We start from the raw sequence: 17,092 nt of genomic DNA on the forward strand, positions 1-17,092 counted from the left end.
CTGGATATACCTTCAGTGTGTGAGGAGGGGGTGGTAGAGAAGGGAATTGGCTTGGGACAGTAGACAGCACGATGGGGCTTGGGATACAAAGGCAAACCATTCACAGACATTCTTAAAAACCATTAAAAAAATACAGAAGGGAAGAAGAAAGAAAATACTGCCCATGCAATATTCCTAATTCTGTAGTAAGGGGTTCTTAACCTGGGGACCATGAACTTGGCTTTTAAAAATATTTTGATTGGCTTCCTTTGTAATCCTATGTATTTCATTTAACAGATTTGAAAACTTGTTGCCTTATCTCCCACGATTCATGGTCACATACCTTCCATTCAGCTTGCCCCCACCCCTCAACACACACACACCAGGCTAATAATACCTGCCTCCTCCTGCCCTGATTCACATCATTCCCCCTGACTTTCCTGTTCTGTCCTCCCACCATGCTCCCTGCTTCTCCCTGTTGGACCTTCCCCTCTGTACCTATCTCATACACACCTACTTATATGTTGTCTTCCTCATTAGAATGTAAGCTCCTTGAAGGCGAGGACTGTTTTTGCTTTTCTTGTGTCCCCCAGAATTTAGCACAGAGCTTGGCACATAACAATAAATGCCTGTTGGTTTATTGGTTGCCTATAATTGCCAGCACAGGGCAACTTTGACCTCCTGCTGCCAACCCAATCTTCCAATTGGGATGTGGAGAATCTCTGGCATAAGAAGAGTAATCTTTCCTTGGACTTCAAGCATCCCATCTCCTGCTATGCCCGTGCTTTGCCCTCCTCTCAATGGTGAACATTCTCACACATGGTCACACCCTTCATATACCAGGGACTGAACTCCTATAGGTCATTATCCAAACCCCATTCTACACTACCCACCACCCAATTCTTCATTCCTATCCCCCTCAACCTGCCTACCTCAAAGTTTTAACTTAACTCCACCCAGCCCTTCCACTGTGTCTCCTGGAATGCCCATTCCTTAGATAACAAACTTCCCTTCATCTTAAATCTTCTCCTCTTCCATCTACTAGCTCTTGCTGAGACCTGGCTTGCCCCTTATGACACAGCCTTCCTGACCACCCTTTCCAGTACTAACTACACCTTCTCTCATTTCCCTCTGCTCACTGATCAAGGAGGGAAGTTGGAATGCTCTTGCTCTCCATTGTCACTTCCAGGTTCTCCCCCTTCCTCCATCACTCAGTAATCTCTCCTCTTTTGAGGTTCATCATTCTTCTCTACCCACCTCCCACATGAAAATCCTGGTAGCTTGATTCCAGACTCCTAGATCACTCTCCTTGCTTTTCAGTGAGTTCAGTACATGTACATGGCTTACAATTTTCCTCTCCTCCCCTTGATTGCCCTCATACTAGGATACTTCAATATACATACTGACTCTCCCTCAAATATCCTAGCCACTCAGTTTCTCAACCAACTCACTTCCCATGAGCTGCAACTCTACCCCTCCCCCGCCACACACCAAGACAGTCATACCCTCAGTCTTTCCATCACCTACAACTATACCACCTCTATGTTCAAGAATTCGGAAATCCTTTTACTGACCATAATCTATTGGCTTTTCACCTCTTCCTCTGCCTTCCCTTACACAACCCTACTCTTCCTCACCATTACCTCTATTCTCTTGACCCCTCAATTCCTTCCTAGGCCATCTCCCTTCATTAGCCACCCTCTTCTCCATATCTTGACTCTTTGGTGAACCAATTCAATTCTACACTATCATCTGCTCTTGAATTCCTATCTGGCTGCATCTTCTCTCTCTCCTTGGCTGGACTCTCATCTAGATCACACTAACTGTAGGTATCTCTCAGGATTTTGTACTGGAATTTCTCCTCTTCTTCTTCTGTACTACTTCACTGGGATCTCATCAGCTCCCATGGATTTGATTACCATCTCTCTGCTGATGATTCTCAAATCTAGCTATCCTACTCCAAATTCTCTGCTGACCTCCAGTCTCCCATCTCCAATTACCTCTCAGACATCTCAAACTAGATGTTTAGTAGACATCTTACACTCAACTTGTCCAAAACAAAATTCAATATCTTTTCCCAAAAACTCTTCCCTCGACACCAGCCTAACTTCCTTATTACTGTAGAGGGCAACATCATCCAGTCTCTCAGGCTGTCATCCTAAGATACAATCCTAGATTTCTCATTATCTCATCCCCCTTACCTAAGGCCGGTTCATTTCATCTTTGCAGCATCTCTTGTATATGCCCCTTTCTCTTCTCTGACATCATCACCACCCTAGTGCAGGTCCTCACCTTCTTACATTTGGACTACTGCAATAGTCTTCTGGTGGTTCTGTCTGCCTCAAGTCTCTCCCCACTGCAATCCATTCTCCATTCAGCCACTAGTGATTTTCCTAAAGTATGGGTCTGACTAAGTCTCACACACACACACACACACACACACACACACACAGAGGAAATTCCACTGGTTCCATATTGCTTCCAGGATCAAATGTAAAATGCTCTATTTGACATTCAATGCCCTTCATAACCTAGCCCCCTCCTATCCCTCTAGTCTTCTTATGCCTCACTCCCCAACAAGTACTCTGATCCAATGACATTGGTCTCCTGGCTGTTGCAGAAACAAGACATTCCATGTCTCAACTCCAGGCATTTTTTCCATCTGACCCCCATGCCTGGAACACTCTCCTTCCTATGCTCTGACTACTGATCTCCCTGGCTTTTATATTCTACAGGAAGGTAACCATAACCTCTCTTAACTCCAGTGCCTTCCCTCTATTAATTATTTCCTACTTATCCTGTATATAGCTTTCTTTGTATGTATTTGTTTGCATGCTGTCTCTCCCATTAAACTGCAAGCTCCTTGAGGGCATCCTTGTCTTTTGCCACTTTTTGCACCCTCAGTGCTTAGCATAGTGCCTGGCATGTAGCAGGTCTTAATGAATATTGATTGACTGACTGATTAAATATCTTCTCCCCTCTTTTCTATTTACCAATTCCCAATTCTTTCTATCCTTTAAAGCTCTCAACTTATTCTCTGATTCCTTCCCAAATTAAATTTAGTACTTAATTACACACTACTTCCTATTGTCCCCTTATTTTGTTTACACGTTCACTGACAGCCAGCTTTGTGTGAGGACCCTATACTAGGGATTGTTTCTCTTGTGGGTCAGTCTTGTCTTCCCTACTGTATTATAAGCTTCTCCCTTCAGTTTCCCCTTCTCTTTCATCTCCCCTTTAATGACAAACACTGAGCTGGGCTCATAGAAGGTCCCAGTATAGTTGGTTGAATCATTCATTCAACTGTTGATAAAGTACTTACTATGTTCCAAGCTCGAGATACAAAGAAAGGCAAAAGGATGAAAAAAGTCCCTAGCCCAAGGAGTTTACGTATAATGGGAAAGATAACCTGTAAATAAGTAGGTTTGCACAAGAGAAATGAATAGTAGAAAGACCATACCCTTATAGGAGAAGGCACAGGTAGCTGGGGGGAAGAGAATTGAGGAGAGGGAAGACCAGGAAGGCTCCTAATGGTAATATTTGAACTGATTCTTGAAGGAAGCCAGGGATGTCAAGAGGTGAGGAGGGAAAGCTTTCTAGGCAGAGGGGACAGCCAGTGCAAAGGCAGGGAGGCAGGAGATGGTGTCATATATGAGGAACAGCAAGTAGGCTAATATTACTATGGGTTTGTAGAGAGTAAGGAGGGGAGTAAAGTGTGAAAACACTAGAAAGATAGGGCAGGATCAAGTGGTGAAGAGCCTTGAATTCCAAGGAGAGGATTTTATATTTGATTCTGGGGGTAACAGGGATCTGCTGGAATTTATTGAGGGAATGAGAGTTACATGATCAGACTTATGGTTTATGATGGAAACACTGGAGGCAGGGAGTCAAATTAGGAGGCTTTTATGTAGACCAGTCAAGAGGTGATGAGGGCCTGAACTATCGTTGTGTCAAAAAGTCTTAGCGTATCAGCTGTAGAATGAACTAGATCAACCTCTCCATTTCATAGATAGGGAAACTGAGACCCCTGGAGGGGTAGCGGCTTGCCATGGTCATAGGTGAGTTAGCAGCAGAGGCAGAACTAGAACCTAGATCCCTGGACTCTCCAAGAAGTGTCCTCAGTCATGACTGACTGATAAAAAGTAGACCCCAGAGGTAAGAGAATCCTGGGGTTGTGGGACATGACGAAGTAACTGAGCCCATTCCCTGGCCTTTGGGAAGGACCATAACTACATCCGCCAGGTCTGGAGAGGAGAGTTCTGGGAGCCCAGACGCTACCGCTCCCCCAGTGAAAACGTACCAGAATGGGCGTCTCCGACTGCAGCCGCTTCAGCTTGCTCTCCATGGACAGTACCTGCCCCTCTTTCTTAAACAGCCGTAACTGCAGCTCATCATACTTTTCACCCAGCTCCCGGATCTGCTTCCGGAGCTCGTCCTTCTCCTTCAGGCTATTCGAATGCTGCAGGTGGAACTCCTCCCTTGTCATGATGGCCTGGGGGGCGGGGAGGAAGGGTCGCACAAACAGAAGAGCCGTCCCCGTGCCCAGGATACGGTCCTCGACCCCCCAGGAGGCACCGCAGCTGCCCAAATGTATCCTGACCTCTGGACAGACAGGCCTCAGAGGCTGACTTCCCTAGTGACGACACTGGAGCCAACTTTGTTATTGTTGTTTCGGTTCTAGCAGAGTCTTCCTGACCCCTTTTGAGGTTTTCTTGGCAAAGACACTAGAGTGGTTGGCCATTTCCCTCTCCACCTCATTTTACAGATGAGGAAACTGAGGCAAACAGGGTTAAGTGACTTGCTCAGGGTCACATAGCTGGTAAGTGTCTGAGGCTGGATTTGAACTCATGAAGAGGAGTCTTCCTGACTCCAGGCCTGGTGCACTGAGCCACCCTAGCTGTCCTATTTGGATAGGAGGGTTCATTATATGGAAGATAGTGTAGAAAGAGCACTAGCTCCGGAGTCCGAGGACCAAGGTTCGAATCCTGCCTCTGGCACTCATAACTGTGTGACTCTGGCCATGTCACAATCTCCCTTGACCTGAGTTTCTCCATATATAAAATGAGGGAGTTGAACTAGAGGTCCTCTGAGGTCCCTTCCAGCTCTGGAACCATTATGAAAATATCTTTTTTTAAAAACAGATATAGGATACTAGTGCCGGAAGGAAGGCCAATAATTTTAGCCCCTTCATCATATACATGGGAAAACTAGACCAGAAGAAGGGGAAATGACTTTCCCAGGGCTACAAAGCCTGAGTGATACCAGAACCCAGGTCCCCCGAATCAATATCCATTGTTATTTTGATTGCCCCTCATTCCCTTTCTCATGAGGCAGAACATTTTCCCAATCTCAGACAGATGAGAAAAGTCCTCAGATCATAGAATGAGAGCCAGAAGGGACTTCAGAGGTCATCTCATCTCCCACCACCATCCTGAGGAGACTAACTCGCCCAAACTCACACAGCTGAGTGGCAGACCCAGGATTCAGACCCAGGGCCTTTCTTCCCCTTTCACTACATAACTCTCCCCGTGATCAAAGGCCTCTGCACGTTGAAGGCTTCAGGTTGGGGTGGGGGAAGAGGAATTGGGCACAGCACCACTGCCTCTACTCTGCCTGGGAGAACCCCGCCGTCCCCTGCCAGAGATGGAGCACTCTTGCGAAGGAGACCCCGTGCCTCATTCATTTCATTAAGAAATCAGCTTAACCTCCCCCTGGCATTTTCTGATCACGATGTGCAGGTGCCTCGGAACACCAACTTCATTTCTTCTACCAGCACTTTCAGGTGCTGGCTGTCAGGAGACAGGCCTGGGTGGCCTGACTGCACATACCTGGTCCCTTTCTATAGCTACTTCCTCCATCTGCTGCAAGATAGCTTCAATGCGTTCTTTGTACATCTTGGAATCCTTACGCAGGGCCATGCCCTGCAGCTCAAACATCTCCTTCTCTTCTATGCTCTAAGGAGAAAAGGGAAGTCATTGGAGTCAGTGAGTTTCTGGCCCCACCTCTTTCCCCAACTTCTCTGAGCACAATAAAAGGAAAGATGAAGTCTAAACCAAGCTTTTCCCTTTTCCTCACCCCTCGCCCCTAGACCAACAATTCTGTAAGAAGGTAGGTGGCATCATTCCCACAAGTAGCGTGACAGATTAAGGAAGGGAAAATAGGAAGTAAGAACAGGAAAAGGAGGGTATGGGGGCAGGAGGGAATGAAACTGTTTAAAAATGAGGTTGCTGTGTGCGAAGACAGCTTATATTCTTATGTATACATCCTTATGTATACATATACATATAGGTGGAGGAGGTAGCCCCCTCACCTACTTTTTATTGATTTGAGGTATCCCAGGAAGGCCCCATACTCACAAGGATCTCCCTACCTCAATCTGTCCCAGTACCTGAAGCCCGCAATTATTGCTTCATTCGATGGGCATTCAGTACTGCCCTCTTCTGACTTCTCTTTTAAGATACAAATCCCCCTTAAAAGGGTCATATATTCAGTCCCTCATACTTCAGTAGGAAGGAGTTTGTGAGGGGTGAAGGGGAAGGGAAGAAAAAAAGAGAGCTGAAAGGCAGGAGAAAAGTATGCAGAGATTAATTTTACAGGAACCAAAGACAAGTAATGGGTATAAAAGTGCTTTAAAGAGTTAAAAGAGCCAATATAACTTATGTTTCATATTTCTATTTTTATTAAATATACTAAACATATAACATATTAGACATATAAGATATTTATATTTACTTGATGAATTCTATTATATTTAAATATATACAAATAGAAATATTTTGTTTTATATTTGAATTATTAAATATATAATAATATATTATAAAATATATTAAACCTATAATATAGCAAATATATTATTAGATATTTAAATATTTATATTTTCTTGATGAATTCTATTATATTTTAATACAAATGTAAATGATTTTGTTTTATATTTATATTTTATTAAATATATTAAGCATTCAATATGTTAAATCTATTACTAATTTTACATTTATATTTCCTCAATGATTTCTATTGTATTTAAATACACACAGATATACATTGTTTTATTATTTTACCTAGTGTTCCCTGGCTGTTGGCAAAGTAAACCAATGAGTTAGACTTGAATAGTTCAGAGCCATGCAACTGACAGGATGTGAATAAATAAAAAAGGACAGAGAAGAGCCAGCCAGAGCTTGCTCGCTCCCTCCCTCCCTCCCTCCTCAGGAGAAGGTGAAGCCATCTCTTCTCCCAAGGTGCAGCTCCTCACAGAACCTCAGAGTTGGAAGGAATCTCACAGCCGTCCAATTCAACCAACACTCTTTTGGTTGACTCTTTTCTAGGATATTCCCAACAAATGCCCATCAAGTCTCCACTCAGAACCCTCCGTCAAGAGAGAATCTCCTTCCTGAGTGGCTGGTGGGGCCTTGGACGGCTCTATCTGTTACCAAGCTTTTCCTTACATCAATTCTAAATCTGTCTCTTCAACCTCCAGTCTTTCTTCCCCATTCTGGGGCCAAGCTCCTATCTGAGAAGGGTCCAATGTGAGAAATGGCACTCAGGAGGCCTTGACTACCTGACTGACCCCAGGACTGGCCAGAGTGGTCAGTGTCTGTGTCCAAAGTCACCACAGCTGAACTCTGGGTTGGCCCGTTTCGGGACAAGTGGCCAAGCCTTAGAGGTGACCCTGCTCTGAGGAGGACATAGCCTAATCCTCCAAGGCCTCAGTCAGCCCACCTTGTTCCGAAGTGCCTCAGCCTGCCGCAGCTCCTTTCGTAGGTGGAAAATTATGTTTTCCTTTTCCTGGTGATCCTTCAGAGTCTGCCTCCAGTCTTCCTCCAGAATCTGGATGTAAGCATTATTCTTGTCCCACCTTCCTGCCTGAATGATGTGGGGGCCAGGAGGGAGGTAACAGCTTAATAATCATAATCATTTGCATTTCAGCAAACCTTTTGATATAAATAGCATAAATATTATTATCCCCATTTTATAGATAAGAAAACTGAGGCAGAGAGAAGGCAAATGGACTTATCTGAGGTCATTTAGACAGTGGTCGAGCTAGGACATGACTCAGATCATAAGAATCAAGGATCTTAGATTTAGAGGCATAAAGGACATTGGAAATCATCCAATCCAACCCGTTCATCTTACAGAGAAGGAAACTGAAGCCCATAGAGATTATATGACTTATCCAAGGTCACACAGATAGTAAGTGGCAGAGCCAGAATTTGAACCCAGGTCCTCTGACTCTACCAGTACTCCTTCCACTGAATCATGCTGCTTGATCCCAAAACAAGTAGACAGGTCTGCCACTTAAAAATATCTCCCTATACCCACCCATCCCAGTACATGAAATCCTACCATTCGTGATTAATTTTTTTTAATCTTTCTGCTATACCAACAGTGGCCTTCAAGTCTGGAGTGGTCTGTAGGAGACATTAGGAGAGACTGAGGTAGTTAGGAACTGGGGGGGGGAGGGGGAGGAGACTTTCCCTCAGAAGACAATGGGAAATGTGTCCTGAAAGGGGGCAAGGAGGAACCCTCCCCAAGGGCCCTTTCTTGAACGAGGTAAGTGAGAGGGGTGCAGCACATTTAAGGAAGGCATCCAGGCCAACCATCTCCTCATTTCCCATCTGGTTATACTCTGTTGGACTTTCCCATCATGCCTCAGAGCTGGTACCTTCTCTTGCTTTTTCCCTTTGTAGCTTCTTGTATAGCTTCTTCTCCCATTAGATTGTAAGTTCTTTGAGGGCAGGATTTTTTTTTTTAAGTATTTGTATCCCCAGCTAGGTGGCAGGGTAGATAGTGCTCAGCCTAGAGTCAGGAAGACTCACCTTTCTGAGTTCAGATCTGGCCTCAGACACTTACTAGTTGTGTGACCCTGGGCAAATCACTTAACCCTGTTTGCCTCAGTTTCCTCATCTGTAAATTGGGCTAGAGAAGAAAACCATACCAGTATGTTTGCTAAGGAAACCCCAGATGGGGTCATGGAGAATCAGACACAGCTAAACAAAACAAACAGAAAAAGTTTCCCCAGCATTTAGCACAATGCCTGGCACATAGTAGGATCTTAGTAAATGTTTACTGGCTGACTGACTGACTGCTGTCCAGTGAGTGGATTGGTCTCCTGGAGATCACAGGGTTTAGAGATGAAAGAACTGTTTGAAGCAGGGAGGGCATTTTTGTAGTCCAGGGCTGCATTTCTCAATCTTGAAAAAGGTCAGTTTGTGAAAAGTGAACCTTGCCTCTTCTTCAGTGCCCAGAAATCCACTAGGATTCAGGGCAATGAGAGCAGAGAAAGGAAGGACCCCAAGGACTGATTTTGCCAACTTCACATATTCATTATGGGGGTGGCTCTGGGCAGTACCTACTCTACCTTTCTGATTTCACACTGCCAAAAGAACGCCCAGGAACCCAAGATGCCATTCATTTGATAAACATTTATTAAGCACTTACTGTGTGCCAGGCACTATGCTAAGCACTGGAGATACAAAAAGAGGTAAAAGATAGGCCCTGTCCTAAAGAAGCTTAAAATCTAATATTCTGAAGAGTCATCTATTCATTTATTTATTTCAAGATATATTTGTTGAGCAGCTAAAGCACTAAACTTGGCTTGCAGAAGATCTGGCTTTGAACAGCGACATTTCTTAGCTGCGTGACCCTGAGCAAGTCACGTCACATTTCTGAGTTTCATTTTCCTCATCTGTAAAAAATGGGGCTAATATTACTTGCACTACCCACCTGACAAACATTTGAGGAAAATGCTTTGACGACTTTAAAGCACCATCAAAATGTCAGTAAGTTAATACCATTATTACTATTATTTCTCTATTTAAGTCTACTCTGATGTCTCTTCATGGCTTATACTTCACCTTGGGTTCCTGAAAGCTATGCCAGAAGGATGCAAGCTCTGGTGAGTTGTGTGAATCTGGGAAGGCTTCCAGGAAAGGACCAGTAAGGGAACGTACACCTGTTCAAGATTCATCACCAGAAAGCTGGTAGTGCATTTTTGGGGGGCAGGGAAGGGAAGGGGAAGGGGTTTTAAGAACTCTAAAAACCATCTTCCAAGTCACAGAGAGGCTATGAGCTACATTAGCAGGTGGGGGGCTGCAGGAAGTTAGGGTTAGGGCCGTGAAATAAAAAATCTTTGACACCAAAATAGGATGTAATAATAATAATGACTATTATTATTAATATTGTCAGGAAAAGTGTGGGAAGTATAAAGACATATAAGATATGGGTCCTACCCTTAGGAGGCTTGTGATCTGGTTAATTTGTGATATGGGTCTTTGAGCTTTCAGGGGGATCCAAAACTATAATATTCTTCTGCCTTTTTAAAAAAATTGAATTTTATTTCATGTTTAGGTCGTTGTTCTTTCTGTTCTGTTTCTCCCACCACCACCACCAAAACTGAGAAAGCAAAAATAAATAAGTAAATAAATAAAACCCCTGTTCCAAAAATATGCAGTCAAGCAAAACAAACTGCCCCATTTGCCATGTCCCGAAAAATATGTTTCCATCGATGCTCTGAGTCTATCACTTCTCTATCAGGAAGTGAGTAGCACATTTTCATCATGAGTACTTTGGAATTATGGTTAGTCATTTGTGGATCAGAATTCCTAAGTCTGTCTTGGTAAAGACAGAATGGTTTGTCTTAGCAATATTGTTGTTATTCCGTAAATGGTTCCAGTTCTTCTCACTTCACTTTGCTTCAGTTCATACAAGTCTTCCCAAGCTTCTCTGAAACCATCCCCTTCATCATTTCTTATAGCACCATAGTATTCCATCATATTCATGTATCAAAACTTGTTCAGCCATCCTCCAATTGATTGGTACCCCCTCAGTTTCCAATTCGTTGTCATCACAAAAAGAGCTGCTAGAAATATTTTGTACATATGAATATTCCCTCTGCCCTGGAGATCATTCCCCAAAGATATCACCATGGTATTCTCTTAATTCTTCTCCGAATAAGACTCCAACCCTTGGAGCCAGGTAGCTGACCTACCTTCATGGAGCTCTCCAGTTCTTGGACCTTTGCTTGAAGAAGATCCTTCTCCTGCTGGATCTCCCACATAACCTCCTGACTTGGCCTCTGCTCCATAGCATGCCTGAGTTTCATCGTGTGCTTCCTCTCTACCTTGCAGTCATCCTCAGCCTTCATCAGGTTGTGCTTTAGTCGGTCTATCTGCAAGAGGATCATTCACCCCCATGAGATTCTTCCCATACCCTCTAGGACACTCCAGTTCTTGCTGGTTTTGCCTCTGCTCCCTGAGAGGTCAAAGAGGAAAAGACTTTCACTCACCTTGCAAATTGTTACATCTGCTCCCACCTTGGCTTTTACCCAGAAACAATTGCCATGGTGCCTCTGTTGGGCCTGGAAGGCTACTTGATGACAGCATGTGAATGGCACTGCTGGGATGAAAGTTACCTATTGGCTAGGGAGCTACTCTAGTTTCAAAGTGTCAGAGAGGATCAAACCCCACCCCCTGTAGACCATCCTGACAACTAGGAAAAACGGGAGACCAACAAAGACATATACACATTAAATCAAGATAGGCTCAGAGTCTGAGATAGAGACACCAATAAATGAACCTAGATTCAGAGGCAGACAAAAAGATAGAGATAGACCTATAGATCCAGAAACAGACCCAGAGATGGACATAGGAACTGATCTAGGCCCAGAGGCAGAAATAACCCCCAACCTAGAGTTAGACAAACAGAAATGGAGGAATTGACATTGTGAGACACAGAGCCAGAGGGAGACCTAGAGACAGACAAATCTAACCCCAGGGACAGCCAGAACATGCAAGGGGCAGGAGATGGGCGCACCTCAAGCTGAAGGTCACGGTTTCTCATGAGTGCAGTGTTTTTTTCCTCACTCTGCCTGGCGTAGAGCATGGCCAAGTCATAGTTCTCATCCTTGCACCTCTTGAGCTCCCGGCTAAAGGCCTCACAATCATCCTTCATCTTCTGCACCCGTTCCTGGTGCTTACGTAGCATGCTGTCCTTCACCCGCATTTCCTTGATAAAGTCATCTTTGGCACTCAGCATCACGCTCAGATCGTGCACCTTCTTCTGCAGCTTCATGACTTCATTCATGAGCAGCTGTGTCAGGCCTGACTCCCCAGAAGCATCTGTCCAGCCACAGGGATTGTCAAACACACAGTTATGTCTCTCTTGGCCCAAGCCCATCTTCCCACCCCACTCTACCCTCCATTTTTCTGTCAACAGAGGCTCACACATGTACCCATTATTCATAATTGTATACAGTTAATAACTTTTCCTGCTTCAGAGAAAACAAAGGCATAACACCCTCCTTAGGAGGCCAGGTAGAAGGTTTAAGAATCAAGACCATTTTGGCTCCATTTCCTCCCTCATGAAAAATCACAAATATAACAGCTTTCAGATCCTCCTAGGAGATCCACCAAGAACTAGTGGGCCTCTTGCAGATTAGTGTTTTAACACTTTCAACGGCTATACTGCCCATTTCAGAGATGGGAAAACCAAGGCCCTGCATGATCATCTCTATGACTTGATTTAGTAAGTATATGTCATTACCCTTTTCCAATATGCTTAGAGTACTGAAAATGAAGTATTAGTTTAATGATCAGAAGACCTGAGTCCAAACCTCAGCTCGAACAATGAATAGCTATGTAAATATGGACATCCCAACCTCTTTGAACTACAATTTCTTTATCTGTAAAATGGGGATGGTATTACTCGGGGTCTATCTACCTTACACAGTTGTTGTAAGAAAAGTGCTTTAATATGGCAAACATGGAAATATGTTTTGCATGACTTCACATGTAGAATGGGTATCATATTGCTTGCCTTCTCAATAGGTGAAGAAGGGGTGGGAGGGAAAGAATTTGAAACTCAAAAGTTTTTAAATGAATTTCTTTTAAAGAAAGAAAAGTGCTTTTAAATCTTAAAGTGGAGAAATGGGAGCTATTAACATTGCCTGTTTTCATTCATTAACAAAAAAAAAAAGGGACTCAAGATTCTTATGTGAGGCAGCATTCATCTTCCAAACACCCCTACCCAAGGCAAGACACTTAAATACATTTTGCACATAAGAAAACTCAAGCAAAGAGAGATTGGATGTTATGGTTGAGAAAGGGACTCTTGTCCATCTGATCAACCTTCTAAATGGCTGCTAAACAAGGCCTACCCCCACCCCACCCTAAATAACCTAAAGGTAACATCGCTTTGTAGAAAACTCTCTGGATTATTCATGTCCTCAGACTCTTTCATTAGCATGGACAAATGAAGATCAGTTAAAAGTACCAATCGTGTACTGCTGTGTAGAACTTTTTTTTTTTAGTGAGGCAATCGGGGTTAAGTGACTTGCCCAAGGTCACACAGCTAGTACCTGTCAAGTGTTTGGTCTGAGGCCGGATTTGAACTCAGGTCCTCCTGACTTCAGGGCCGGTGCTCTATCCACTGAGCCACCTAGCTGCCCCCTCCTGTATAAAACTTTTAAATCTCAGAATGTTTTTATCTCCATTAACTCACATGATGTTCACAATAGTGCTGGGAGGTAGGCAGGAATTATAATCTCCATTTTACAGAGTGGGAAATTGAAACCCTGAGAGTTTAGATTATTTGGCCAACCTCACAGATAGTCAGCAACAGAGAGAAGACTGGAACTCAAGACTCCTGGCTAACCTTAAACCACCGCTCCTTCTACTACTCCAAGCTGAGCCAGCTCTCCTTACTCTCTGAACCAACCTTACCTATTATCATGGAGAAGACCCTGGTGGGTTCCTTCCCAGTGACTTTCTTATATAGCTGTGGGTAATAAAGTTCTAGACTCTCCAGGAAGGCCACATACCCATTGTGACCAGTCCTTTGGAGGATGTCCAAAAGAACACCTAAAAAACAGAGAGAATAAAAAAAAAACAACACAAAAACAGAGAGAATTAGAAGTAAGACCAGAGACAATTTTCCTAAAACATGTTCCCCTTGGACAGAGCTGAGCTGTGTTCTGAAATGCTTGGTTTGGACCAGAAACTGTCCAAGCCTGGGTACTTGAAGCCCATGGTACATCAGCTACCTTCCAGGAATGCTCCAAGGCCAAATGTCTACAGATGTGTAGCAAATTTTCAAGGGAAGCTGCCGCTTCGCACAGCTGATCTGCGCCAATGACCCCCACGTTGGAATGGGGGTGGATAGGCATGGTTAGAGAAGGAGGGCAATACTGACCTACTTTCCTTTTTCGAATGACCAGGTTAGGATCATTGAGAACTTGTTCCTCGTCATCAAGGTTAATGACCTTACACTGTCGGAGGTATGGTGTGATCCTGGAAGGGTCAATGACGGAGATAAGCTTCACCCGAAAGCTCTCGAGCATATTCCAACATTCCTCATCATTTTCATAGTCTGACATGGTGGAGGGAAGACGATTTTCTGGGAAACACCCGCAGCCACAGGAGAGAGCCAAACAGAAGCTGGACAAAGCACCTGTGGGCAGGTATGAAGAACTTCAAATCCTTTGTAACACTGTCCACTCCTCAAAGACCACAGAGGTGTAAGGACTTACAGTGGTGAAGGACCATAGAGAAAATCTAACCAGCCAGTCCTCCCATTTTGCAGACAAGGAAAACTGAGACAGACACTGCCAGCAGTTACCTGAAGAAAGGTATGTATCGGCAGAGCCATAACTAAGAATTCTGGCTTCTGAAGCATAGTCAGTTAAATGAGTGGGGTCTTAGATGTAATGATTCCCGCGCATGGTTAGGGTAACCTAGAGACAGAGATCATGGGAGGGGAGGAGAGTGAAGACATAGAAAGCCAAGATGCTGGGGGGGGTGGGGCAGGGCTGGAAGGGAAGGGAAGAGAATTACCCTGAGCCAGGTACTGAACTTATTGGGAGTGGGAGGGAGTGAGAATATGGTCCCTAAATGGCAGCAAAAGGGTCCAGATAGGATACAATGAACTTTAAAGAAAGAGCACAGGGGCAGCTACATGGTGAAGTAGATAGAGCACCTGCCCTGGATTCAGGAGGACCTGAGTTCAAATCTGGCCTCAGACATTTGACACTTACTAGCTGTATGACCCTAGGCAAGTCACTTGACCCCACTGTCTCACAAAAAAAAAAAGGGAAAATAAAGAGTGTAAAGGTGGGAAAGGTGATTGCTCAGTAACAACGGCAGAGGAAGAGTCAGAGAAAATAAGGGTGGAGAAGAAAGATGAGGGCATCTTTTCTTCTTGGTCCTTGGTTATCTAGGGGCAAGAGGGAAAGAGTATCTGGCCTTGAAAATGGCACCAAGAGATGTGGTGTCTTCAGGAGAAAGCTACTCCTGGTAATGAGTAGCAGGAGAAGGAAGTTTGAGAGGAGGACCCCTAGAATGAAGGGGAGTTTGTTAACAATAAAAGACAATTCTAGAGGGCGCAATGGGAAGGGAGGACAGAGGATGCATAGGGACTGAGGGTTAGGGCTGGCTGAGTTTACTAAGTGGAGATGGAAAGACCTATCTGATGCTCCTCCTTCCCCCCACTCCAGCATCTGTGTGGTGCAGGCTCCAGGTCAGGCCACACCATAGGGAATATCCATCCAGATGGGAATGTGGGCCCCAGAAGACAGACTTGACAGTTATTTGAACCTGAGGATGAGTGTATATCTGCACAGAGGCTGGTCATGGGATTAGATTGGCAAGCTGGTGTTCTGCCAGACAGGAGGAAGCAAATTATCTTACATGATGGTACTTGGGGCAAAATTGCCTGTACTAGTTTCAGCTCTGGGGAGTCAGACACAGAAATGCAAAAAGGGGTGCTAAAGAGCTTCAGAGAGCCTTCACTGGAAGGCCTGTACGCACTTAAAATGGAAAACTTGTCCATTAACAGTGTATGAATGTGTGAGGCCCCTGGATGATCACCATGGGGATATTATGAGTATGGAGGATCTTTATAACATGTCAATCAGTTTGCTAATCAATTGCCCTTATATTGCACTAAGGAGATGGTTTTGAAAAACTAGCTGAAAAAAAGGCCCTCAACTGCTAATATCCTTTGACCCACAGATCCCATTACCAGGTATATATATCCCAACAAAAAGGTAAACAGAATAGTATTGTGCCATAAGAAACAATGAATATGAGGAGATTCAGAGATGAGATTTGAAGTGATGCAGACTGAAGTAAGCAGATCCAAGAAAACACTATCTAAAATGCCAACAATGATTAAACAAAAAGAACATTAAAATAAAGCCAAACACTCATAATTATAGTGCCCAATCTTGGCCCTATAGAAGAAATTTGGAAATAATTCCCTCTACTTCTGTTAGAGATATGGGAAGCTATGGAGGTGGATTGTAGGCACTTATGTTGGGAGATGTGGCCACCATATTGGTTAGTTTTGCTTAATCATTTTTCTTTGCTCTAATGGACATCACTGAAATGGAGGGTGGAGGAGAAGTATATCTGGAAATGACTCTTAAAAACTGAAAGTATTGGGGCAGCTAGATGGCGCAGTGAACAGAGCACCGGCCCTGAAGTCAGGAGGACCTGAGTTCAAATCCGGCCTCAGACCAAACACTTGACACTTACTAGCTGTGTGACCCTGGGCAAGTCACTTAACCCCAATTGCCTAAAAGCAAAAAAACCAAAACAAAAAATAAAAACTGAAAGTATCACTAAAATTTACTTTAGAAAAACAAAGCATAGTTCTGTCAGTTCAATTCTTTTCTTTCAGTTTTGTTAATCTTTTATGTTCAGAATTTCTATTTTCATGTTTAGTTCCTCTCCATGATGTGCTCTTGACTCTCCGAACTGTACTTTCTCTACCATGCAATAGAAACTTCATCACCCAGGGAAGCTAAGCTCACTCCACCTCTGCACTTCACATTTGGAAGTAACTCTGTATCTTCTGTTTGGCTGGTTCCTCCTAGAACCTTTATTTTAAGGAGATCACCCCAGGCCAACTATGTCTTCCTTCCTTTCTAAGCTACACTCCTGACTCTCCTAGACTTTCTCTAGCTTAACACCTTTCTCTTCTCTACCCTGATGCTCTTCAGCTTGGTAGACTATGAGCTGCTTGAGAGCAGGGATTATCTTTCTGCATGTATTTGTATTCTCAGTGCTTAGCACAGTGCCTGGCATATAGTAAATAAACACTTAATAAATGCTTGTTGATT

The 17,092-nt window shown here is 43.9% G+C and overlaps 1 protein-coding gene across 4 annotated transcripts in view; it reads right to left on the reverse strand.

The window, feature by feature from the left end:
- CARD9 (caspase recruitment domain family member 9) overlaps positions 1-17,092 on the reverse strand; it is a 34,767-nt gene that overhangs the window by 8,276 nt on the left and 9,399 nt on the right. For 3 of the 4 annotated variants that reach the window (XM_020981897.2, XM_078149959.1, XM_020981895.2), the window contains exons 2-8: positions 14,164-14,421; positions 13,695-13,832; positions 11,788-12,092; positions 10,964-11,143; positions 7,696-7,839; positions 5,808-5,933; positions 4,280-4,471 (exon numbers count right to left, since the gene is read on the reverse strand). In XM_020981897.2, the coding sequence (XP_020837556.1) occupies positions 4,280-4,471; positions 5,808-5,933; positions 7,696-7,839; positions 10,964-11,143; positions 11,788-12,092; positions 13,695-13,832; positions 14,164-14,347 (1,269 nt within the window). In that variant the 5' untranslated portion in view covers positions 14,348-14,421. The remainder of the gene's footprint in view (positions 1-4,279; positions 4,472-5,807; positions 5,934-7,695; positions 7,840-10,963; positions 11,144-11,787; positions 12,093-13,694; positions 13,833-14,163; positions 14,422-17,092) is intronic. The other variant, XM_020981894.2, reaches the window with a different exon arrangement.

This window comes from Phascolarctos cinereus, unplaced genomic scaffold (genome assembly GCF_003287225.1).
Source record: "Phascolarctos cinereus isolate Bilbo 61053 unplaced genomic scaffold, phaCin_HiC Scaffold_2;HRSCAF=192, whole genome shotgun sequence".
Taxonomy (NCBI): domain Eukaryota; kingdom Metazoa; phylum Chordata; class Mammalia; order Diprotodontia; family Phascolarctidae; genus Phascolarctos; species Phascolarctos cinereus.